Source organism: Natrix helvetica (genome assembly GCF_964273705.1).
Source record: "Natrix helvetica genome assembly, chromosome: 4".
In the NCBI taxonomy this organism is placed as follows: Eukaryota; Metazoa; Chordata; class Lepidosauria; order Squamata; family Natricidae; genus Natrix; species Natrix helvetica.
In genome coordinates, this window is record NC_138550.1 from 80,462,034 (window position 1) to 80,489,809 (window position 27,776).

Genomic DNA, 27,776 nt, shown 5'->3' on the forward strand with positions numbered 1-27,776 from the left:
AGAAAGTTCATATAAAGGATTGCAATCCTACAGTGTTTACTTTAGTAACATATTGCTTCAGAAGTATCTCTCAATAACAATGAGGAAAGTGCAAATACTCTCTGTTTGAAAAATTATTATCACAAATTCTGCACTGTGGTTTGATGCTCATTTCTACAATATTGATAGATCATAAGCACTACCTTTATTTATAAGGTACCCTGGGAAAGAAGCATAGAAAGAAAAACATTGCTTTCCCATGCAGAACTATATCAAGAGAAACCTATTTTGGAAATTCCCCCCCCCTCTCAAAGCAATATGGTTACATAGAAAAAAGAAGGGTTTATTGAATCTCCTTTTTCCCACCAGCCAGGAAGAAACCAAATCAAATCAGTTTTATCCATTATTGCATGTGCTCTCTAGAGCCTTCAACTCAGGATGAAAGCTATCAGAATGAGAGGCATGAAGAAAATACAATGAAACAAAACCAATAATTGCTTAAAAGAACTATTTAGAGAGGAGAGGAGAGAGGGTGGCTAAATGCTTTAAAGGTAGCCCTCAACTTATGACTGTAATAGAGCCTGCTCATTAGGGTCACATATTGTAATGGCCATTAAATGAAGTGTTTTAATGACCCACCCCCACAATCCCTGCTCTCTCCAATGCAATTGTTAAATGAATGTGCAGATTGTTAAGTGGAGGAGGGGTGCCTCAGGGGTGGGGAATCCAAGGCCTCTTTTACCTCGTGCTCTGCTCCCTGTCCCCGCCACCCAGGCCTTGACCTGCTCTCAGTCTGGTTACTCAGCCATGCAAGGGAGCCTAAAGCTGGTCAGAAGTGACCAGCACAACCAAGACACTTACAGTCTGTAGGTTGAGACTACTTTCCATCTTCCCAAGGTTTCCTCCTACCCCTTTGGATTCACTTTCCTATTGCTGTGGGAAGCCAGAGAATTACCTAAAGATGAACTATTGCTTTTTTCTAGATAAAGGAAACCAGAATTCTACATTCTCACATCTTGTTGAATTGGGCTGACCAAGCTATAGCTAGCTGGATAAATTATACCTGTTTGCCAACAAAGCCAGCTATTATGCGGTATATGAACGCATTTACTACGAATCCAGTTTTACAACTATGTATGACAGATGAATACAATCAATAGCTCATTTAACAACATTAAAACCATGATATAATATTTTGTTGAATTCAACATAGTGGCTTAACATGCACAGTATGCTTAATAGCTGTAATAAACCATAATGATTGGATTCATAGATCTTCCTATGTCCAAAACAAAACAAAAGAAACAAACAAAAACATGTAGGGACTTCATGTGTGATTCAGGTCTGTTTTTCAGAGATGAATAATTGGTGATATATGGACCACCATATGGGCCTTGGGCAATTTTATATGTTCCATCCACATTCTCATTATACTGTTGTTTGAATGGTTAATTTATACACTGCCACCATGATTATTAAAAGAAAACAAGGTCTGGAGGATCCCAGTGTTGCCTGTCTTATTCATTCATATTAACAACTAAGCACATTTCCCTATTGAATAAAGTTGTGCCATTGTTATTCCATTCTATAAAAACAAAGTATCAGCTTCCTAAAAATAATTAGCTATATGTCAAATATCTCTATTTAATATCTATTTAAAGCTATTGGGTTGAAGGGGAAAATAATCTTGCTGAAGAACAGGCGGGTTTCAGAAGGGATCAATCAGTTCTTGAGCAATTTGTAGTTTTTTACCATTTAACGAATACTTTTCCTAAACCAGAGCAGGGCTAAAATGCTCTGAAGTCTGCTATAGGATCGCTTCATGCATTTCAGAGGTGAAATGCCAACTGTTTGGGCCGATTCACCTGGCAATAAAAAATACTACTGGTTCGCCTGAACCTGTAGTAAAAAAATACTTTAAAAAGTTTTTAAAAGTTCTGACAATCAGCTGTGCAACAATCAGGTGTGCCGCGCGATCATCAGAACTTTTTTTTACTACTGGTTTGGGCAAATTGGTACCATTTTTTACTACTGGTTCATGTGAACCAGCCCAAACGGGTAGCATTTCATCCCTGAACCAGAGGTTCTCTTTTCTTAGCCTTCACTGATTTTAAATTTGCTTTTGATTTAATTCCATGGATAAGCTGTGGGGGAAAAAACAATCAAGGGGATCCTTAGAAGATAAAAAGATTATTCTAGTCAGTCAATCCTTCTAAACTAACATCACTTTGAGAATCAGATTCTCCAGAGAAGTGTGAGACATTGACAAGGATATACTGTATTCTGGTCTCTCTTTTATTGATTTTGTATACCAATCCTTTTTTGTCCCCATTCATCATCCCTCATGGTATCTTCTCTATCTCTCAGGAGAAAAGAAAAGATAAGCAAGGCCTTTGGCCTCTTTCTACTTAGAATAAAAAGAAATTATCAGAAAATGAAAGTCCTATTTTTTTAAAAAGAAAAAACCACCATAATATTACCAACAAATATTATGGTGGTTTTTTAATATTTGTAACTGGCAAAACAATGGAAATATTGTACAGTAGCTGTTCACATACAAATAAATACTTTACAGTGCCATTCAAAGAGAAAATTTTTATACTTGGCAACTATTACTCAGCATTGCTCCTAAGGGATCTTTAGATTTTTCCACTTGAAAAGAGCCCATTTTATCCCAGCAGTTTGTAAGGTTTTCGTAGCCAAGGTAATCTCCCAGCCATGCTATAGAGTCTATTTCTGCAAGCCTAGAAACTTGAAACCTAGAATAGGTTATTAGACTGAATTCTATAATTCCTTAGAATTACTCCTGAAGCCCCATGATACATAAGGAGCTATGCTTGTTTAAGGATGGATTTTATCTTCTCGAAGGCCACAACCTGGTATCATCTTTATAATCTTTGGTTAATTTTCTTTCCCTACAGATGTGATTACTCTGATCCTCAGAGTCTACTTTAAATCAATCTGGCTTAAAACAATACTGCCAATTTCTTCTGAATTCTTGATGGATATCTTTTGCTCATTATGCTCTGATAAGAAGAATTCTTAAACAGATTTTGTGGCACGTTTATTTTCAAATCAGCTGACACCTAGCCTTATGGTATATGCTTTCTTTTTTCTTAATGGGAACGTGTCAGCCACTTTTAGCCCTTCAAAGTAGTTCAGACAAGTAGCACAATCAGAAGTCTTCTTCTGTTTTTATTGTAATACTAGCAGAATCTTGCAAGGCTGAAAGTATTTTTCCTCCCCTTTTCCTCTTGACATTTTATTTTTTTTATTACTTTATCAAAATATAAAATACAGAAGTACAAGGAAAAAATGAAAATAAGGGGAAAATAAGTGAGGGCCCTCCATGATTGTTCCAGGCTCTTCTAGAGACAAAAGAGCCTTCATTCTAAGCTCTTTCCAGCTTTCTTTCTTGCAATTGTTCAGAATGCTCTTGCTAGCCTTCCAAACATTGAATGTTGCGGAATGAATGGTTGTAGGCTGAAGACTACCTATATTTCTTTAAACATAAAAGCAACTTCTTTAACCAATTTTTTTAAAAGCATATACTGTTTTTGGGAAGTATAGATAGAATGAAGATATAGATATCATTTGGTATCTTTGAACAGGGATATTTACAGTACATGTTTATAGCCAACCCTGATATTCTAATATTAATTTTTCATGGCTGCTTTACCCCTCTGATTTACATATGCTTATCTTCTCTTATGTTGTTATATTTGAAGTGAATGCCACATTATTCACAATAGTGTTTCATTACTTAAACAACTCTTTATACTAAGTAATAATTTTCATCCAAAAGGATATATGTGGAATTGATATTGCTTGCATTCTAATGACTTTATGAATTTTTAATTTACAAAATGATAACTGACCCAGAACAAACAATAAAATATCCTTTCCTTTTGAGATATTTAACTTTAGTCTAAATACTACATTGTACATGATGACATTTATTAGTTCCTTAAGTTGAAAAATGTAAAGGTCGCACATGAAATGAAGTATGCACTTTATCATCATCTAAAGATCCAAATGTCACATAATTGCTGCATGAACTCACTAAGATGAATAAGAAATTATACTTCGGTCTTTTGGAAGCATTGCTAGAAGATGTGCTTTAAGGTGTTGTGTTTAATGCTGAATTTCACAACTAGATTTTATATTTATCTTGGGGTAACATGATAAAGATGAATGTGCTTCAACGCTATAAATATATAAATAAAATATAAATAATTTGGGTGAAATTGCATGTATAGTGTAAGTTTGAGAAAGCTTTGGAAAATGAGGGTTGAGTTTGGACAAATCAGACTGTGTCTTGTGACCATTGCTTAGGCAGGTAGCTGGTACTGAAAGATTTTTCAAAAATTATGCTTAGAGGTTCTGGTACTGCAGTGGAAAGGTTTTTTTAAGAAGTAGGCATATTGTCCATCAGGTCCAATAGATAGAGATGGTTTTAGACTGCCTTTTCAAGGTTGCCTTCTGTAAAATCGGTATGTGTTAGATCATCGTAATTGTTATAATTGTTTGTAGAATAATAATAATAAACTTTTATTTCTAGACCGCACCCTTTCCTAGGCAGGACTCGGGGCGAATAATTGGGAAATATAGGGTATGTGTTGTTGCTGTTTACAAAGACTGAGCCAAAGAATATGTTAAAGAGATTGGCTTTAACAGTTTCATCATTATAGTCTTTATCATTTGGCCCTTTTAGGGGTGGGATGGATCTCAAGTCTTTAAGTTTGTTGTTTATAAAATTATAGAAGGCACAGGTGGATTTTGTGCGCAGAAGGTTTTCTTCTTGCTAGATGTGATAATTGGCGCATTCAGTCTTTATTTGTTGGCATACGTTTTTGTAGTGGCTTTTAAAGTTAGCTACGTAGTTAGTTTTGTTTTTTCACTAGATTTTTTTTTCTGGATTGTAGCTTCCTTATTGTTATTGGTAATTTGTTTTTTCTGGTTTTGGGGGTTATTAGTGGTATGTAAAGTTTAATGATTCTTTTGATTTCACACAAGAAAATGTTGTAATGGTTGTCAGCAGTATTAGAGCCAGTGAATAGAATTTGCCAAGAGATGAAGTTCATTGTCTATGAATTGAATTGAAATCTATGAGCTAAGTGAAAATCTCTACTATGTATTATTTAAACATACAAAAAAGAGAAGAAAAATGAAGGAAAAAATCTTAAAACATTGTAAATATTAGATTTTAACTTCTCCTTTTTCATATTTTTAATGTCATTTCTATCATCATTTCTTTTCATTTCATTTCAATCATTTCTTTTTCCCTTTAAAAAGCATACTCTCGATCAGGGGAGTCAAACTCATGTTGTCATGGCAGTGTTGTGACGTATTAGGAATCCGGGTGTGGGCGTGGCCAGTGCGTGATGTATCTGGCCCGCAGGCTGGGAGTTTGACAGTCCTGCTCTAGATATTTATATTTGCCTTGCTGTGTCATATGTACCTCTCAAGTATGCATTGAAACATCCTCTGTTATCATACAGGCTAACCCCTTTAGCAAAGTGAGCTATTAGAATGAAAGCTTGCCTGCATATAGTTTGCCTCCCCTTACAATACACCAGACCTCAATCTAAGTATGTTTTAAAAATGTCTTTCCCTGATGGCTTTTCCCAGCCATTAATTCCAATAATATTCTTGGCCATTTAATTGGACAGTTTCACTTTATCGCTCTGCTTTATTAAGCTGTTGTAAACCACTTCAGAATCTGTATAAATGAAGCATGGCATAAAACATTTAGGTAAGCAAATACACAGAGTAACAGAATATAAATCCCATTTAAATTGCCTTTGAGAACTCTAGAACATTTTACCTTCAATAGTTATGCAGTTAAAATGATGTTAGTGTGAACATCTCAACTGGTTTTAAAATATCAAAATATGAAATTAAAAATAATATAAAAGGAAAGCCACAATCAGGGCCGGATTTAGATGAAAAGAGGCCCTAGGCTATTCCACTTATGGGGCCCTTTCACCTCCCATTTTTAAGTTTGTAAATTACATGAGAGATAATAAAATACATCATTACTGTGATATATATATCAATGCATTAAATGAAACATGTTGTAATTGGTACTAACCTTTATAAAAAATGTGGCACGGATAATAAATAAAAATAAAAGGCCCCTCTTGATTTTGAGGTCCTAGGCTGAAGCCTAGTTAGCCTATAGGAAAATGTGGCCCTGGCCACAATACTTTTAATGAAATAATCATGAATGCTAAAAATGTTTTATGAAGTGTGATTAAGATTGCCACAGGAGCTAACTAGGCATCTTCCAGATGTGTTGCTAAAAGGGATAGTTAGAGAGAAGCTGAATGAATTTCAGTGAATACATGGTTGTTGACTGCTTCACTGAAGCGAAGCAATGGCATATTCCTGCTCATCTCATCAAAAGGAATGGTTAGGGGTAAAGACGCAAGGAGACATTACACTCCTATAGCTGATTTATTATTTTTTCATTATTGTTCACTATTAAGCATTTTCTCCAGTTGACCTTTGGTTGTAAATAACAAAATTTCTTGATGTTGGAATGCAGAGAGAACAGCAACATCACTTCACATCACATATGCTCAAGAGGTTTTCTCCTTCTCTTTCAATCCCATGCATTCTCCTATCTGATCCACTCAGGATATGCTTAATAGAGGCAGAGGTGCCTCTTGAATTGTGTGACATCAGCATGCTTAACTAAATTAGGGAAGTTGAGCTGGTTTTGCCATTACAGATAAATTATGATCTAGCACTGATGTAACAAATCTTGATTCTTCTCACTTCAACATTCATCATCATTATCTTCATTAATTAAATAACATGGTGTACAAAAACCGAAAGGGGCTGCAACCTAAATCTGAAAGAAAAAGTAAAATGCAGGGAATAAAATAGGGTAAAGATAAACTATTATGACATGTATTTGGTTTGATTATTATGTATCATATTGGGCAACATATAATTGTGATACAATGAATATATTAAGTATAGTTTTAAATCTCTCAATTCACAAAACAGTAAAAGAGGAAGAGAATATAGTTTTTTTTAAAAAAGAAATCAAACTCTGGGTTTATTATCTCAATCAGCATTAAAAGTGATACAAATTTAACCCCATTTTATCCCACTCATGACCCCAATCCTCACCTCTCAGAAAGGAAGAAAGTAAACAACAAAAGAAAGAAGGAAATGAATAAGTCGATAGAAATGCTCATGACTCTATAGCAGTGATAGCTAACCTTTTTTGGATCGCGTGCCAAAAGTGGGGGGAGCGCAGGGGGGTTATGCATGGGCGTGCCCACACCCATAATGCTCTGCGTGCAACCCGCGAATGTGCATGTGACCCTTGCCCGACCCCCCTGCTTTTGGCCCACGATGGACCCATTTTTCACCCTCCCTAGGCTCCAGAGGCTTTCTAGGAGCTTGGGGAGGGTGACAGGAGCCTTCCCTACCCCCACCCCAGAGGCTTCAGGAGGCTTCCCTGAAGGCTCTGGAGGGTGAAAAACGGCTCTATGGACAGACCAGAAGTCACCATTCCCAAACTTCCGGGTTGCCCATATGGCCGTTTTTCGCTCTCCAGAATCTTCAAGAGGCTTCCCTGAAGCCTCCAGAGGGTGAAAAATGGCCCTTCGGGCAACCTGGTAATGACTTCTGGTCTGTCCGTAGGGCCATTTTTCATGCTCCGGAGGATTCAGGGAAGTCTCCTGAAGGCTCAGGAGTGTGAAAAATGGCCCAATGCGCAAACTGGAAATCTGTTCCCGAACTTCTGGTCTGTGTGATGGGTGGTTTTCGCCCTCCGGATGCTTCAGGGAAGCCTCCAGAGCAGTAGCGGGTTTCATATTTTTTTTACTACCTATTCTGTGGGCGTGGCCTATTTTGAGGATGTGACTTGGCAGTAATGCGACTGGGTGGGTGTGGCCAACTTGTAAAATGTGGTGAAACTCATTTAGCAATGCTCTTGCTTAGCAACCAAAATTTTGGGCTCAATTGTGATCATACGTTCTCTCTCTCTCTCTCTCTCTCTCTCTCTCTCTCTCTCTCTCTCTCTCTCTCTCTCTCTCTCTCTCTCTCTCTCACACACACACACACACACACACACACATCTTCCAGTTGGTGAAAATTTCTATTTTGCCAGCTGGGACCCTGTAAAAGAAGCCTTATTTTCCCTGCCGCCTGCAGTTCTCAGAGGAAGGAGGCAGGGAAGCGAGCCACGGGCCTCATCTCTGCCTCCTTCCTTGACAGCTGGCTTCGGGGACGGCCAGCCTCTCCTGCCACTGCACCCTTCACTTGCCTTCCACCCGGAGGCTCTGCTGGTGGGGCGCCTCCCATAAGACTGGGTGCAGTGGAACATACCGCAAAGATGCGTCCATTTCTACTATTACTATCACCACCAGCAGTAACAGCGAGGTAGCAGCAGCGGTGGCTGCTTTCTGCTTCTGTGGGTGTGGCTGCTCTCTGCTCCCCATGCTTTGCAGCCTGGCTGGAGATAACCGCTGCTGAAGTGGCGCTTCGCTTGTTGCAGCTTGGAAACCGGGGAGGCAGGAGTAGCACTATTCAGGTTTGGGGAAAGGCAGCCAGGGCCGGGCTGCGCAGTTGATCCTCCACTGACCTCTAAAGAAGAAGCAGTGGCGGATAATTGGTTGCACAAACAAATCCTCCTCCTCCTCCTCTTCTTTAGGGGTCAGTGGAGGATCATTGCAGGTGCCCAGGGCAGCATTGACCCCTGCCTCCCTGCTGCCTCCAGGCCCACGCAACATCCCTGCCAGCCCACCAACCTGGGGGCACTCCTAGTTCTGCTGAGAGACCGCTCCTTTGTGGCCCGTTTCCGGCTGTTGTTTGGCTTTTGGGCCCCTGCTTTCTCCTGGTGCCCCTTCCCAGCTGGGAGATGCTCCAGGACAGCCCCACCACCTTAGCCAGATGCTGGGTTGATCAGCAGCCTGTGCACTGTCACCATATGACCTTTCCATTTCAATGAGAATTTTTCTAAAAAAATTTAAATTCTCATTGAAATGGAAAGTTTAAAAGAAGATGGTTAATTTCTATTTATAAATCAGTGCCCGGCCGGGAAAGCATCCCCAGGAGCTGAGCGGGCTGTGTGTGGCTTTGGAGGCTGAAAGGGAAGCTGTGCCCCGCACCCACCAGGCACCCCCTCCCCTTCTTGCCAGACTTTTGGAGCTTCCCACCCACCCACTTCCCCCACCTCCGCTGCCCAAGGCTGGCAGAATATGCCTGAGGGCGCTTCACCTCACTGTGATCTGAGAGATGTTCTTGCCTTGGTAGGATAGCTTCCCTTCAAGGCCACACCTACAGTGCGGGAAGGAGAGCAGTGGAGGCAAAATGGCCTTTCTGGGCTCGTCTGAAGAAGTCCGACACCCCCCCCCCCCCAGCTTCCTTCTCTTTAAGGAGCAGTTTGCAAAGTTCTGGTTTTTCAAGGCGCTTGTCAAAGAGAAGGAAGCACGGGCTTCTTCCAACAGCTGAGTCCTCCGCTCTGGCACAGAAAGTGGATGGGCGGGGCAAGCATGGTGCAGACAGGTGGGGCGAGAGAGAGAGACAGCAAGTGGTGACTGGGTGGGCGGGGGGAGCAAGCAGGGGGCAGGCCAGAGGAGGGACCATTCCAGTACAGGGCCTCAGGAGGCCCCGGTACCCAAATGGACGCCGGATTTCCACCACCAGTCCGCACGTACCAGACCGGATCGGCTGAAATCTACCTCTGCTCCGGAGGGTGAAAAATAGTTGAAAAAGAAGGCCGAAGTCAGTTGGCCAGCATGTGCATGTGCACTGGAACTGACAGGGCAATGCCTTGCGTGCCCTAACAAATAGCTCTGTGTGTCACCAGTGGCGCACATGCCATAGGTTCGCCATCACAGCTCTATAGCATTACATCTCAAATGAGACTGTGTTTTGATCAGAGATCAAAACAAACATATTTTATGAAATGTTTATTTAAAAAATAGAATACTTTTTTTTAAAATTAGAGGAAAGAAGAAAGAACAGGATAATTTCAATAAACTTGACTGATGGCAAAGTGATGGAAATTTAGATATGTCTTTTCAATGAAAAGGCAATAAAAATCTAGGTTGGTGTCCCTTCCCACCCTACTTACAAAAATCCAACCATATAAATCCTGGTTTAACTTACAATTTACAGAAGGCTTGAACAGCCAGTTTGTAATTGTACAAGCTGATCAACACTCATCAGTGGCTCTCATCTTTTGATAACTGCCTCCAAGTGAGATAAATGGGGAGTTGACAGACCATGTACTGTTGATGAAAATTAGCCTGTAGGCAAAGGTTGGGTTGGACCACTATACAGTAGAAAAGGAATGGAAGAAAATATTCCTAGTTTCTGTCCTGCATTCATTTTAATTACTTTTGTTATAATAAAATGATGGGCAAAGATGCATGAAATGAATGAAAGCAATATTCTTACTTAAAAACGTGTTTGTTAAGGATGGAAGGCAGGCAGAGAAATAGAATGGGTAGTTCACTAGTCACTGCCCCCTTATTTCGCCTCTCTAACCAGTCTGCGGCTACTGTGGCTTTCATGGGTGAAATTAATTTCTTAGCATTCAGAAAAAAGTCACTGATGCCAGAAACCTTTGTGACCTGTCATATCGTTGCCACTGATGGCCTGCTGCCATTTTCCATCAGGACAAAATGATACTGGCATGTGAAACCATGCAATACAATCCTTTTGTGAAGTGATCTCATACAGAAGAGCTAGATTACTTTAAAACTCTGAGAAATTACTTCAGAAGAATGACCTTTCTTTTTAACAAGAGTCCATTTTTTAAAAAAGTTTGCAACTAAACCTTTACTGCTATTCTTCTTGTTTTCTTCCTTAATAAGATACTGTAAGATTTATCCTTCAATTTTATCTATTTAAAAGACTTATAAGCTGCAACACTAATTGTTGCAGCTTAGAATTTTCCTATTGTCGCCTACGACCAGTTCACATGGCATATAATTTCTACCACACCAGTCTAGCTGGTTTTCAGCCAGCAAAAGATGCAATTTGATTGTATTCTGCCAACTATATGACAAAGTCCATCTGAAACATGATAACATGTACATTTTATAAATGAGCAGGAAATTTTACACAGCTTTTTTTTTCCAGATTCAGGACTTTTTTTTTCAGTTTATGGACTTTCAATCATGAGTGAAAGTTTAGTCAAAGACAGGTCAAAGAATTAAGGCAAGACCTAATGCTAAATTTGATTTGATTTCAATTAGATTAACAAAAAAATAAAACAAAACCTCACACAATATGATTACTGCTCTTGCATTAAAGTTAACAATTCAGGATAAACATTTGGAGATAACCGAGAATCCTCACCCCAAACCTAAGCCTCAAGCCTGCCCATTATTTTATGTATAAATAAAAAAGCAACCCCACCAGTTAGACAAAATAGGTGCTGGAATGGATTTTTGTAATTAAGCTAAGATGAGTTCAAATCAAATTAAAGCTACAAATACTATCTAAGAATTAAAATTTCTCAAAAAATCAAAGTCATAAGCACATATTGTCCTTCTTTAATGTATGGGTGTTAAAGGGGAGGAATATACCTCTTCAGAAAATTGAATTCCATTGAATTCTTTTTTTAAAAAATGAGTGAAAAATAAGAAGCACAATTGCTAGTATATGTTTTTTTTCATGCCTTCTTGTCTGGCCACTGTTTTACCAAACTCAAAGAAAGCATAGGTTTAATTTTAATTTCTGTGGTCACAAGAACTTCAATCTGATCATATGTGGACCAACAAATCATTAACTGTTACTTTTGTAAAATTGAATCCCAACTGTTGATGACATGTTCTGAAATGAATAATACTAATGCCACTAGTAAACATTTTATAAATGAACTATTCAAAATGTTGCTAAGTTTTTAAGATCAAGTGCAGTGCAATAATGAATGAGATTAGGTGGTGAAAATCAGGGCTTGACTTCAAAACTATCCTTTTAACCTAATATATTTGTTACAATTTGTATGGGTTAAAAACAAAAGAAACCAAAATATAGAATTGTCTTGAATTTTTGCAGAAGGGATAGCAGCATAAAATGTTTTGCTTTATTGCATGTTAAATGAAAATGATTTATTTCTTAATCTAGTCAAAATCATTTAATCCATTTATATTAGTCATGCACAGTGGTTACAATGCAGTACTGATTGCCAGCAGTTCGGCAGTTTGATTGTCTTAAGGTTGAGTCAGCCTTCCATCCTACCGACGTTGGTAAAATGAGGAGCCAGATTATTGGGGGCAATATGCTAACTCTATCAATTGCTTAGAGAGGACTCAAAAGCACTGGGAAGTGGTATATAATTGCTATTGCTATTTCATCCATTTAAATTTGGAAAAGAATAATTAAATGCTTTGCTAATGAAATCAATAAAAGCAAACAGAAAGTGTTTTGTGAATAGGTTAGGCACAGACGCAGTGGTGGGTTCCTGCTGGATCGCACCGGATCACGCGCTCCCTTTCGGCGCTAAACCTGGAAGTACGGTCTTGCCCCGCCCCTGGCGACAGGACGACGCTTGCCTGCGCTCCACCAGCTCGGCTGGGAACGGAGACGTTTCCTCAGCGGAGCGGAGCGCCTGAAAGGGACGCAGGCTCAGCCTGCCAGGCTGCTACCACTCCACTGAAGACATTGCTGAGCAGAGAAACGTCTCCGTTCCCAGCCGAGCTGGTGGAGCGCAGGCAAGCGTTGTCGCGTCGCCAGGGGCGGGGCAAGACCGTACTTCTGGGTTTAGCGCCGAAAGGGAGCGCGCGATCCGGTGCGATCCAGCAGGAACCCACCACTGGCACAGAGTAACTATGTATGGGATGCTGTGAAATTTGTAAATGGTATAATGGTTGCAGAATGAGCAATCAGTAAACAACTACTTGTATCTCTGATTGTGATTCTGGACCTGACCCTTTCTGCAAATTGTACAAAGGAGCTCAGTAGAGTTAAGAGTTTAATAAGTGAGGAAATGCTTTTAAAACAAAAAAGGTATAAGGTGAAGTGAGGCTAAAGCAGGCTGCCTCAAATATTTTGTTCCCACAATAAATAACAACCCTTCTTCCTTCCATTTCATATTCAGAACTGAACTAAACTGGCATTAGAATTTTATTTTAGCACTCGTAATGAAACAGCATATTTTTATCATATATGACTGTAGCAACATAGATGGCAGGGCAACAAATTTTATTTTTCAAAATCTTGCTGTCATTAACTGTCTTTTAAGGTTGATGGCTGGAGAGCTACTACTTAGCTTTTGTGAGAGCTACATTTGGAGTAAATGATTCCTAAATCAATCTGATTTTCTGTTTTGTTAAGAGTGGCTGGTTTAGTTGATCATGGGTATGTGGTAGACAAAGTAAATCTTGACCAGCAAAGTTGAGAAGATGGTAACATATGAAGGGGTCTGTGCTACTATTATATGCATACTATGCTAGCTAAACAATTGTACCCAACAAGCATATGTTAATGGCCCCACATCCCGATGGTAGGAGTAATTAAATAATGTACCACAGTACTCTGTTCTAGATCTTGTACTATTCGAATATTTATAAGTCTTAGATAAAGGGTTAAAAAATATGTTTATGAAATCTGTGGATAACAAAAAGTGAAATTGTAGCAAACATGTTAGAGGACAATATCAAGGTTCAGAAAGATCTTGGCAAGCTGGAATAATGAACAGAAAGCTAACAGATGAATCTTCACAGAAAGAAAAGGAAAATTCTTCAAACAGGAAAAAAAAATCAAAGATATGACCAACGACACCATATACTGGGTAAAAATGTGCATGAAAAGTTTCAGGATATTTTAATAGTTCACATGCTGAATATTAGCCAACACCGTAAACCACTTGAAAAGAAAAGAAAAAGCAAATGCAATTCTAAACTGCATTAACAGAGGTGTGGTATAAAGCTCAAGAGAAGTAATCTTTCCTCTGTATTCTGTACTGGTTAGACCACACCAGTAATATTGCATCCAGTTCTGGACACAATGTTTAGGAAACACAATGGAAGACTGGACTATGTCCAGAGGACATATCATCATTATAACAGAAATACAAAGAACATTAGAAATTGTTGACTACATTTAGCCTGACAACAGAAGATTGCTGGGAAACATGACAGCTGACTTAAAATAGTTAAAGAGCTGTCATGTAGGAGACAGTAAGCATTTCTGTTTAGTGTTGTTTCCGGAAACCATGAGTTTAAATTATAAGAAAGCAGTTTGGATTTTAGGAAGAATTTCATACTGATAAGGGCTGTTTAACAATATAATGGATTGCCTCAGGAAGAGGTGGATTACTTTGCTGGAAATGTGTAAACAGAGGTTAAACAATGGCCATCTGTCAGAGATGCTATAATAGTGTCCTGGACAGGCAATTGGATTAGATGATCTCTAAGATCCTATGATTCAAATTAAGTACTCCAGGATTCCTTGAGGTCGGAAATGGAAGTATGCCACTTGAAACAAGTTTTCATTTCATAGCTTAAATTTTGTTTGCTCAGAATATGGAAAAATAAGCTTCATGTAGCCGACTTACTGTAGCTCTAGCAAGAAGAGAAATCTATAAGACCTAATCAGAAAAGGTAATGTGCAGAATGGACTGATCAGCTGTTCAATTAATAAGGCTCCCAAAAGACTTCCTGAAGTTAATGGCAAAAGAACAATTTACAAAAACTGCCTAGGAGTGAATAGTTTGATGTCAATGGAAAAGACCTGCCGATGTACATTTAAAAGAAACTATTACCTATTAGCTCCTTTTCCAAGAAAAATCAAGAGATGAATAATCGTCTTAATGAAAGATTAAGTAGAAACTGATTGCAAAAATGAAAACATATTGGGAAACTATACATATGAGAATAATAAATGTAAAATCTTTTCAAAACAAAATTATAACTACAGGTGTCCTCATTTACTGACCGCATAAACTCATTTACCAGCTGCAATAGGGACTCACAACTCCATCACTAAGCAGCACAGTCATTAAGCACCAAATTACAATGGCAGTTTCTGTTAGTTCTGGATATACTTAAGTGAATTACCACAGGTCAATATATCATGACATGACTGTGGCTTGTGATTTCCTGCTAATTTTTCATTGATTTTGCTTGTCGGAAGCTGCTTATGAAGTTGCATATGGAGTTCACATACGTACATGACTGCAGAATACTGCAACTGTCATAAATGTGAGCTTCTTGCCTAGCGCCAAATACATGACCATATGAGCACAGGAATGCTGCGATTGGCTGCAACTTTGAGGACCATTTTTAAGCCTTGTTTTTCAGAGCCAATGTAACTTTGAATGGTCAATAAGCAAGGACTACCTCAGTTGTGGGTTGCAGGCGGTACGCCCTGGTACCGGAGCCTGCCCGGAGCACCGGATACCGTTCTGGTACGGTGCTCTGGAGGGCCCACCCGCCCACCCTCACCTGTCTTTTAAGGCTTCTGCGCTTCCGCACATGGCGCGTACAGTGCCTGCACAACACCCCGCTGAGCAGCTGGAGCATTGCGGAGGCTTGTGGAGGCAGTAAGACGCATGCGCGCACTGTGCGCATGTGCGTGCACACTGCGCACATCCATGTGGATGCCGCCGGGCCCGTTCCAACCGTACCAGTTGGAACTGGATCCGCCATCCACCACTGAACTACCTGAACAATTTTGGGTGAAATTGTCGTAAATACCCATAACAATATGATTTCTCATGAGCTCCCAATGCCTTATGTGAACTAAATAAGTCATCTATTCTTGGAACAATCCCTTGTAGAAAGAGATGTAGGGTAATGTTACACTCCTTCATGAAAGGAAGAAATGACAGAAGTCCTTGACTTGCTTTTAAGACCAACTCAAGACAAAAGATCAGGTAACTATCATATTCCATAAAATTCAGAGCAGCTTGCTTTTTTTTGTTAAGCCAGAATGCTTAAGACGGGCTAATATAAAGTAATAATACTTTGATTTTGTACTGAGCAACTTTTAAAAAGTGCTTAGTTTAGAGAACCCGTGTAACCTGACTAAACCAGATGAAATTTTATTTCCCCTCTCATCAATACATAGCTGTAAGGAAAAAAATAAAAAGTGGTATCAAAATTGATGAACACATTTTTCATAACACAAAGAGCACTGAAAGTTGCACATACCTTTACAATAAAAGGGGCAATTAGCTTTATTCTTCCCAAACAGAATCCATCAAGCCAGCCCCCAAAGGGTCACATCTTCAGCTCAGTTCAAATGAAGCTACTATTCAGAAGTACTTTATACTGGTCTGATGAAGCCACTTCAGAATTGCAACATCAAGATGCGGACATGGACACACAAACACTCACAGAGATATACTCCCTCCTATTAAATGAGTTTCTTACCTCGGCTTTTATCTTATTGTCGCCAAAGCATAAATGCTGTAAATAAGCAGCAGCGTTAGATTGTACAGAGGGGAATTGATGCTGTAACATCTGAATAACTTCTGGAAGTTCTGGATCTCGCCATCCAAACTCTCTGTATACAAAGAAACAAGAAAAGATCCATCAGTGTTCATGTGGTTGAAATGCCTAACAGTTTAATGTATTAACAGGAAATAATTTGTGGGTATGGGGGAATATTACCTCTGGAATGTATATGAAAAGGTAATTACTGCCATTGCCACCCCAATTAAAAAAATAATAATTATAGAAAATAGCGTTCATTTTATTAGGATCTTCGAGTTCTATTATTCTAAAATAATAGAAATAGAATGCACTATAGGAAGCCCTGATAAGGATTACAAAATAAAATACACAAAAAGCACAGCCAATATGCACAGGCATGCCATCTCATTGATGGGGAGCAATACCAATCCAAGGATTAGATTTGTGGGGACAGATGGACGGACGGGGGGGACAGCTTTCTCACAAGAGAAGATATTGGAGGTTAAGGCCCTGAATGGCCACTTACTGCAGCAAGAAAAGGTATTTTTAGATGCAAATACAAACAGATTCCTATCCTCCTTTGAAGCAGTCACCATACCCTTAAGTACACAAAATCATTTAGCCTATTCTCTTCAACAGACAGGACCAATGCACTACTTTTATGGAGGCATGAGATTCCTTCCTTTACTTTGGTTTGTTTTATACTATCTCGGCTATTTCCAAATTTTAGAGAGAAAGCCTCCAGCAACATAGCTTCTCTTAGCACTCCAGCAAAATTTATCAACAACATTGTCTGTCTGTCTGTCTGTCTGTCTGTCTGTCTGTCTGCCTGCCTGTCTGTCTGTCTATCATCTATCTATCTATCTATCTATCTATCTATCTATCTATCTATCATCTATCTATCTATCTATCATCTATCTATCTATCTATCATCTATCTATCTATCATCTATCTATCTATCTATCTATCTATCATCTATCTATCTATCTATCTATCTATCTATCTATCTATCTATCTATCTATCTATCTATCTATCTATCTATAATGTATACATATAACCACAATATTTGCTTTTGTAAATAATTTCTTCTTCTTTTCTGCATTCAGATCAATCTAGACTGTTGGCAACTAAACAACACAATACTTCTGAAAAATGAAGAATTTAATTCTCTTTTCTTTTGATGGGTGCATAGTATACTACTAGGAGATGAAATTCATTGCTATGTTCATGCCATTATTTTAATTCATTTGTAATTATTGCCTGCATTTGTATTTCATGATAAGATAAAGACTGATCCTTGGTCACTGATCCAGGATATGCAGCATGCACAAGTACATACACCTATGTAATCAGTTTTATGATATTCAGTTTTATTTCAAATGAATAAATTTTACTTTATTATTGTTACATACTATTGTTTATCTATGACATTTTAGCTTTGGAACAATTCTTGGTGAGATGAAGGAATAAAGATTTCCTACTGAAAAAGAATGCTTAGGAAGAAACACATTTTTTTCCTTCTGTATAACAAAGTAACATGGTGCATTCTCTCATGTTGTGTCTGTGGTTGGGTATATATATATATGTGTTTTCTTCAAGTCATGTGTCTAGTAGAAAGGGAACTTAAAAGGAGCCGATATTCTGAGTCACCTACTCAACTGCCTTTTCTGTAAAGAGGCAGTAAGGACTTTTTTTCTGTATTATTTGTAATCCTGAAAAAAAATGGCATATTGCCATTTTATACACAAAAGTAGCAATTGCCCATAGTTCAGTCTTTGTTTAAAACTGTGCTCATCTGCTTAGTAGAAAAAGGAAAAAGTCGTCTAAATGTTGCCACCATCATGAAACACAGCAATCACTCTGGTTTTGGATAAATGCACATTTCATGGCTAATAATGTCCACCATGTTAATCATTTTATGAACAACCATCCATGGCAATCATTCTGTAGGATGCTTTAACAGGTTCTCAAAATTCTAAATGTGCTAAAAAACTAAATTAAATTGACTCAAAATTAATGTGACCACCCACAAAAATAGTTTTGTTATATTTTAAGATTATACTCTAGGATATTTCATCATATACAGAAGCAAGATATTTGGAGCAAATTAATAATTACTATGTGTGCAATTCACAATTATCACTGATTATAGATATTATTTTTAAACTTTTTATCCTATGACCTAGAATTAAAATTTAAAAATATATCACTTTATTTTATATTCCGCCCTGTTCCACTGATGTTCTTAATTAATAAAAATCAAGATGTCCTATATCTATGGCTAATGTAATGTAATATTTATAAATGCTACTTTTTAAAAGGTGGAAGCAAATATTTTCCTTCACTAGCCATTCATAGATCAGTTGACGGAAAAAAGAATTCTGATAACAGGAACAATTTTGCAAGGATTAATAAATTTGTAAATGAATTTTTTATATAAATCCAAAATGCAGGTGATTTTTTTCAGAATGAATAGAATATTACTTGTTCATTTTTTAAATGGAATTCTATTCCATTCCATTCCATATTCAGCGGCACAAATTTCTAGTTGAAGTAATATAAGTTTTTCTACTTATTCTTATTTTAAACCAAAATATGGCAACACAGTCAGGATTGAGACTCTCAAATGCAGGATGAGAAAAAGCTAATCTCTGTTATCTTTGTTTCATCCATGCAAATCCATACAGCTTGAGAAACAGAAATGCACAGTACTGTTAGACAGTCACTTCCGGACTTTATATTATTTTCTACACCTTTCATCAGGCTTGGAAAAAATGCTGGCATGTGTGAAAATAACTTCACACTTACTAACTTACAATAAGCTATGATTATAGACTCAGGAAGTTTTACAACTTTTAACCATAATCAGAGCTATGTATAGCTTAGCATTGTACATGATTTCAGTCATTGTATGGAGGTATGTATGTATCACTGTTGGACTAACAGTGATATTCTATTGTAATAAATTTTGAAATCAAGGCTTTATTGAATTAGTTCAATGAAAACTTATTTATTTTTCTTTGCTTTACTTACTGTGTTTCCCAGAAAATAAGACAGGGTCTTATTTTCTTCTGACCCCTGAAATAAGTGCTTGGCCTTATTTTCGGGGAGGTCTTATTATTTCTGCAGTGCAGGAGGCGGCGAGCGTGGTCACCACATGGCTGCTGCTGTGTTGCAATATTTTTGGGGAAGGTTTATTTTTTAGGAAGGGCTTATTTTAGTGCACGCGCTCAAAAGCCCCAATGGACTTATTATCTGGGAAGGTCTTATTTTCGGGGAAAAAGGGTAAGTCTCTACAACTGCATCATATTAATAATGCATTCCAGCATGATCTACATTTACAACTGTTTTCATGACAATCTGCAACATTTCAAAGTCTTAAAACCTAATGTACATTTATAAAAGATATGGTTGACTTTACATAATGTTTTTGTTTACATTGCTATGTTTTTCCTCAAAATGAGAATAAATATTTAAATAAATCCCCCACTTGAATTCAAACCTTAAAACATAAATTCTTCTAGAAGAGCATTATTACAGAAATACTCAGATAGTCTTTTCCCACCAATATGCAAGAGATTGACAATTATCCCAATATACTATTTAGAACACTGATTGTCTGCACATGGGAAAAATGCAAAACAAATGGATATAAACCAGCTACTTAATAAGAATATATCTGCTTTGCAAGATTGATTGACAATAGTGATCAGACTGTGCATTAATTTAAATCAATACAGTTTTAACCAGGATAAATCTATTACATTCTCAACAGCATATGTTAAAAGCAAGTAAACACAGCACAGTATATTATACGACAGGGGTCTCCAACTCCTGGTTCATGGCATGCCAGCAACTGGGCTGTGCAAACAAGCAAAGCCCCATGCACGGAATGCAGGCAGCATACAAAACCACACCCCCTTCGATCTGTGGAAAAACCTTTCTTCATGAAACTGGTCACTGGTGCTCAAAATATTGGGGCCACTATTATAGGTAACAATTGCTCTAGTTGTGCAATTAATCCATATTATTTCAGAAACCTAAAATCGTATAAATTATTTTTGGCTTCCTTGAAAACCAATTACATTTCTTCATTCTGCATACTTGAATACTATGGTGGCACAGTGGTTAGACTGCAGCACTGCAAGCAACTTCTGCTGACTGCAGTTCAGCAGTTCAATTCTCATTGACTTAAGGTTGATTCAGTCTTCCATCCTTCTGAGGTGGGTAAAATGATGACCCAGATTGTTCGGGGCAATATGTTGACACCGTAAATCGCTCAGAGAGCGCTGTAAAGCACTGCAAAGCGATAAATACCATGTTTCCCTGAAAATAAGACATCCCCAGATAATGTCCAATCGGGCTTTTGAGCACATGTGCTAAAATAAGCCCTCCCCTGAAAATAAGCCTTCCCCCAAAATATTGTAACACAGCAGCAGCCATGAGGTGATCATGCTTCTGCACCTCAAAAATAATAAGACCTCCCCAAAAAGAAGGCCAAGCGCTTATTTCAGGGGTCAAAAGAAAATAAGACCCTGTCTTATTTTCGAGGAAACATGGTAAGTCTAAGTGCTATTATTATTGCTATCTATAAACTGCGCAGACATTATTTAGAACTAATAGCAAGCATACATATTTTGACATGAAAATGAATGCATCCCGATTCTTCCCTTCTTCACTCTCACGAAACATATTCTTGCCCACTTCAATTTGTGTGCCACCCAAGACAATAGAGACTAGGTAACTGATACTTTGGAGGCAGATCAAGATTTATGGACAGCTGGTTAGAGAGATTTTCTCTATTCGGATTATATGGGGAAAACTGCTGAAGGGAGGCCAAACCAGGGCCCAATTTTTTATAATGCAATTGCTATTATGTTGGTGTATTTTGGACCTGATTCTATTTTTATTTTATTGATACTTCATTTATCTATACTTGCTTGTCACAAAACATTAAAAAATTTAAAATTCAACCTCCCTATTAGCAATAGAAATTAATGAAAAGCAATATATAGATATAAGATGGGGAATATCTAATTTGGTCATGTCTGAACAACTTTCAGCACCAAAGTGAAGATAAGTTAAAAGGGTGAAACACATTTTGAAAAGAAGCTCATCCTGTATAATACCACTGGATTTTTCATTGGCCTTACCCCACTTTTTCATTACTTAAAATGTACTAATTTGTAATATGTTTATATTCTGTGAACCTTCACAGTTTGTCTCTACATCAAAGTAGCATTTAAGTATTAGATCCAGTTATTGGACTATATTTTACAAAAAAGAAACCTGAATAGGTATAATGAAAGGCAACAAGAATGATCAAGGCAACTAGACACTAAACTTTATCATGGCATAAAAAGGGGAATTGTACATGTTTAATGAGTCAGCATTTGTTTTAAAAAAAATTCGAAAAAGATAATCTGGAATATTTGGCAGCAATAATATTACACATCTTTAAAACAGTCATGTTTTTTTTCAGGCTTCTACAGGAACCCCTTTCCCTCTTGGAATGTCAGAGAAAATCCTAATGTTTGCCTTAATTTTGAGTCCGAAGACCCTTAAACGGGCTAAGTGTTAACATGTTCTGTCAAACTTTATAATTTATTTCTGCACCAAGACACAGGTTGGGTTATCACATTATGCATCTGATATGAACCATTTTTTATGATTTGTGCACCATGGTCACATGCGAACCCAAACAACTTGACTATATTCAGCAAACAATGGTTTGGTTAGCCCCATCTTGTGGCTACCTTGTGCCAGCTTCTCAATGCTATTTTAATTTTAATCTATATGACATGCCTACCAAAAGAAAGTTGATTGATATCTGAATACCAGGAGAGGCTGAGAATTTCATTCTAAAGTACTGAAATGATTAATGTGAAAATTTGCAACTAAATCTTAGCCTAGCAAGCATGCCATGTGCCTATTTAGATTTTGGCAAGGTAGCGTAAGATATTCAAAAGAAAGATTAAATATCAATAAAGCTCAATAAGAGCTTTTGCCCCTCCATCAGAAAAATTAGCCATTATTTATTGCTTGTTGTGCTACAGAAGATCATTTGTCTTCATTTGCAGATTTGCGTCATTTTCTGTTTGGAAAAAAGGTGTTGCAAACAAATTCTTGAGTGCTGAGTGGAGAATACAGACACTGTTACATATCTCACCATTGGCACTGTTTTACCATGAGATTCTGGACAATGTGACAAATATCCCTTAGTTATAGCAAATTTCCAAGGTTTGGTATATTAACTAGCCATAGTTTTACAATAGGATGCTCATATATTAATCAAGCAGTTAAAATATAGAAGCTCTGCAATTCTATTCATTTTTGTTCAGAAACTTTTCTTATACAACAAAATTTCTATAGGAACCATTTAATAAAAATGGCATCAGTCATTTAAAAGAAAAAGCAAAATTTTGAAGATGATGTTGTAATTATAGTTTATGGTTCCCTTAGTGTTCTTCTTTCATTGTTTTTCATCAATTTGTTTCATTGCCGAATGAGGCAATTAAATCCATTTAATTCAGCACTGTTTCCAATCATGGCCAAACAGATGTTTTTGAAAAGCCAAAAATAAAAAATGAAGATAGGAACTATTCCATTTTACCCTCCAGTATGAACAAAGATATATTCTCTCTAAACATTTAACAAAGCTGTGATGAGTCATTCTCAGGGAGAGGATACTGTATGTATGAGTAGCTAAGACAGTGAATTGAACAATAATAGATTCTTTTGCTTGCTGTGGATTCATGAAATATTCATCCTTATTTATTTGCAAACAATTTGCATCAAGAGTTTTTCAAAGCTTGAATAGACAAGGTTGGCTTTTAACTGTCAAAATACAAACCACAGATCAAGAAAAGTCAATTAATCAAAACGGATGGAAAACAGTTGGCACAGAATAAGGAACAATAGTATATGGATTAACATCTTAAATCAGCATTTGTTTTCACAGCATTTTTAAAAATCTAATTTCAGATGAAAAGCCTGTAAAGTGTGGGCCTTTTAATCCCCAGTGGAAAATGAAACTAGGCTCAATATCTGACAGAGCTAGATTAATATTTGGATTCTTCAGTTCAGTCCTTTTAATTTGCTTTACCAGAAGACAGTCATGATATATTTTAAGCCCACAAAATCTTAATAAAATATAAGCAATCTTGATAAGCTACTACCTTTTTAAATGGATGCACTTTGCACCAGAACATGCACAGATAGTGGCTGTTACTACCAAATACAAACATCTATTATTAATACACAAAGTAAATTCTAATTTGTTCTGTTAAGTAGATAGCAAATCATATTGTAACTCTGAAGTTTTAAAATATAAAACTCTTAAAAATAATTTTAGTAATTATTACAAGTGCAGCTGTTTAGCAGCGTATCCCTTCTATAAGAGCCCGATGATGCAACACCTCCAACAAACAAACAAAGAACCACTAAGCTAAAATGCCCACTATTTGCCAGGTTTGTGATTGTTTTGAACATGATTCTGCAGAAACATTTTAGATCTTTTACAAGCACACCTCTCTGCTTTCAATACAAGAAGTCTGTGCTTTTTCAGGCTTCCAGAAGAGCTTTAAAAATGCAACTATTTAGGAACTAATTCATTAAAATTATTCTTAAATTAGTTGTAACTTTTTCCAAGTTCACATAGAAGCCAGAAAAAATGGGTTGTATTAATACCAGGTTTAAAGCATTACTGAATCATGTTTGACAGATCTCTGTTCAAGCTATATTGCCAACCTGGTGACTCCTAGATGTGTTATATTTTATATCCCATCACTTAAGCTGACTGCCAGTGAAAGAAATTGCCATCTAGCATACCTGAAGGTTACACTGAAAGAGAAGAAATTTTGCTCTATCTCTTTTCTATTGAAACCCCTTTAACTTGCCAACATTGGGAAAGTGATAATTTAAGATGAGAATCGAAAATATAACACAGAAAAAAGAACCACATATCTTGCAATAGCATAATGCACTTCATCCCTTATCTTTGCAGGATTTCAGCTTTATCCTCACAAAATAGGTCAAGGATAAGGAAAGACGAGAGGGATGAACATGATTAAACTTTGCAGCACTGGATGCATTTCCCACACTGAGGTGATTGTATAACTAGAGACCTCCTAGGTCATCTCCACTAATAGAGGCTTTTGGTTTTCTTTCCTTTAATGCTATTATCATCTCCTGCTGAATTAATGTAAGTTTCTTTGTTTTCCATTGTGTAAAATATGCACTAAGAAATGTGGAAAATCTGAGACCCAGATATGTGTATTGGTCTAAAATAGTTCAAAACACATATACTGCTGCCTGGGTTCTCTGAGATAAATTGCTTGTAACATGTATCTCTCTGGTGAAAAGCAAAAGAAAGACATAAAAACTATGAACTCACAGCATACTGTTACAAAAACTTTTGCAAGAAATTTAAAATGCTTAGATAGAATGGCAAAAATCCCATAAGCAGTATTATTCTGAATGAAATCCTTCAAATGATATAACATGTTTGAAAAATTAGTCCTAATTATCTCATTATATCTTATGGTATGCTGCTCAGAGCATTACTACTTTATCAATTGAGATAGTTAACCTGCCAATAATTCTATCTTGAAGTAAAATAACATGTGGGTGAAATGACATTTATAAAGTAGTAAGGGAGAAAAGGTCTATAATAAAGACTGGGGACTAAATTACTTTACTACTAAAAGCAACCACCAATGACAGAAATTATTACTGCTTGTCCGGACTCTTCAACTGCTTTATTTTTGACTATTATACTGTATCTGTATTATACACACAAATGCATACATATATACACTGGCTTGAGATGAATTCAATTATTAGTAACTACATGGCACATTGATACTGCAAGAATTCTTGCACTGCTTTCTTCCATTTTTTTAAAGTTTAGTTTACAATCCTGAGATATCTGGTGGAGTCCCATCTAAGTACTAATCAAGGAACTTTTGTTTCATCATTTTGAGATCATCTGTCATGATAGATAGATATAGATAGATATATGATAGAGATGCTATTCTCCAAAGCACCTGAGGGTAGAACAAGAAGCAATGGGTGGAAACTAATCAAGGAGAGAAGCAACTTAGAACTGAGGAGAAATTTCCTGACAGTGAGAACAATTAATCAGTGGAACAGCTTGCCTCCAGAAGTTGTGAATGCCCCAACACTGGAAGTCTTTAAGAGGATGTTGGATAGCCATCTGTTTGAAACGGTATAGGGTTTCCTGCCTAGGCAGGGGGTTGGACTAGAAGACCTCCAAGGTCCCTTCCAACTCTACTATTGTATTGTATTGTATTGATAGTATACAAGAGACTTTAAAAAACCCACTCAAAATCAGTTCCAATTTCCTGATTTCAAAGAGGAGACATATCTGATAGCAGATCTCCTACAGACGTTACTTGGAGGTGGAGAAGAGAGAAAAAAAGAAAAGATGGATAAATTGGACTCTCTTTACAGAACCAGCAAGTTTCTTTCTAGACAGGAATAGGAAAGCAAACAGAGTCAATTGAAGCAGTCAGTCTATCAGTATTGAAAATCCTCATTAAACAATTCCCTAAAGAGGGAGTAAGTCAACCATTGATAAAATAAGATGTCATCACTAATTTAGATCTGTGATGTAATCTTGCTCTATAAAACCTTAAGTCTGTTTTCAATGTAGCACTGTAGTGACTATATTGCTGTTATAGGAAATAAATACAACAATACAATATAGAACAGGGTAGATCTGATTATGATAACACAAAAATTACTAAATGATGTCTTATTCGGCAACAGAAAAATTCAAAAATCATGACTAATTAAAAACTTACTGAAAAATGAACTCAGAAAGATGAAGCTTACATCTGATTTGTAAGAAACATAGGGTGTGTGTGTTTATTCTCTCCTTTCCTGCTCTGTTACACTCCACTCATTCTAGATACAGGTGTAATTGTTGAGGGCAATTCAGCTGTCATGTATTTGCTAATGTGCTCTCCTAATCATTTGTCTTCACAAAGATACATTAAACTGCTGTGAAATATGGCCCTTCAGTAATTGCTATACCATTAGTCTGAATTTAGTGTAGAATAATGGACATTTTGACTTTCTTATTTACTTTGTTAGAGTTTTGAGAGAAAAGGTGCAAGAATAAAATGTAAAAGACCAATGTTTGGTTTATAACAGCTTGAAATTTGGAACAGCAGTAAAGTTGCACATGATCTTAATATGGAAGATCATTTGAACATAGATTAGAATAATTGCTCTTCCCTACTGTTTTCATTTAGTTTCCAAGATGTTTAGATTCCCTTTAACATTATTGTACTGCTAACTATATAGTGGATTCATTGGGAGTAAAATTCTGTGATTCAATCCCTCAAATGCTAAAACATAAGTGACAGTAAAGATGTAAATAGAAATGTAATAATTTTTAACTGTGATTGCTTTGTTCTATTCTCCTATAAGAAATTACACAGCAGAATTTGAAATTAGCTTTAATTCAAACTCTTGCCTGTAATAAAATTCTGTGAGAAAATATCTGCTTCATGGGCATATACTTTGGCACTCAAAGGCACCGAGATGCCTTCTTAAAACTCCATGACAGAATCAAAACCTACAACACCTCTCTATCAAAAAGTCAATAATATTTTTTAAGTGGCCATTTTTGAAATATTTTAAACCTACATAAAAAAACTGGAATCATCAATAGATTCATGCTCTTAAAAATGGTATCAACAAATCTCAGATTGCTTAAGGAAAAAACTTTCTTTAGGGTGTACAGGCAGTCCTCGACTCATGACTTTAATGGACCTCCCAAAAATCCATTTTCCAGGAGTCGTTAAGTGAATGTCATGATTGTTAATCAAACCAATGGTTTGTTATGGGTCACTTTTGATGAAAATGGGAAGTAGGTGTATGTATGTATGTATGTATGTATGTATGTATGTATGTATGTATGTATGTATGTATGTATGTATAAATTTTTGTATCCTTGCACTGAATTTTTTTTAAATCATTTAGATTTTACTGACATATAAAGGGAATTTGAATGAACACAGAATGCTGAAGTTTATTTATTTCATAAAGTTATCAAATACATGAGGTCCATACAGATAAATCATCATTTCTGTAGGTAATTTCTTTAGAAAAATAATCTAATACTTGTTTTATGTATGACTAATATTTTATCTTCCTACAGTGGGTCTATTTTCACTCCAGCTTACTTCACATTTCCTTTTCTTCCCTACCCATTTTTCCCAAGACCACACTTGATAGTATCCCCAAAATGGGTTATATGTACAATTTCTCATCACCCTTGGACTAATTTAAAATTGTGTGTGTGTGTGTGTGTGTGTGTGTGTGTGTGTGAGAGAGAGAGAGAGAGAGAGAGAGATAAGTGTACTTATAAC

The 27,776-nt window shown here is 37.0% G+C and overlaps 1 protein-coding gene across 11 annotated transcripts in view; it reads right to left on the bottom strand.

Annotated features, from left to right (window-relative positions):
- Nucleotides 1–27,776, bottom strand: part of CTNND2 (catenin delta 2) — a 525,796-nt gene that overhangs the window by 127,148 nt on the left and 370,872 nt on the right. For all 11 annotated transcript variants that reach the window (XR_014175415.1, XM_081953365.1, XM_081953369.1 and 8 more), the window contains one exon: nucleotides 16,332–16,464. Coding sequence is in view for 10 of the 11 variants with exons in the window: in XM_081953365.1 (XP_081809491.1) it covers nucleotides 16,332–16,464 (133 nt within the window). In the remaining variant the exon portion in view is untranslated. The remainder of the gene's footprint in view (nucleotides 1–16,331; nucleotides 16,465–27,776) is intronic.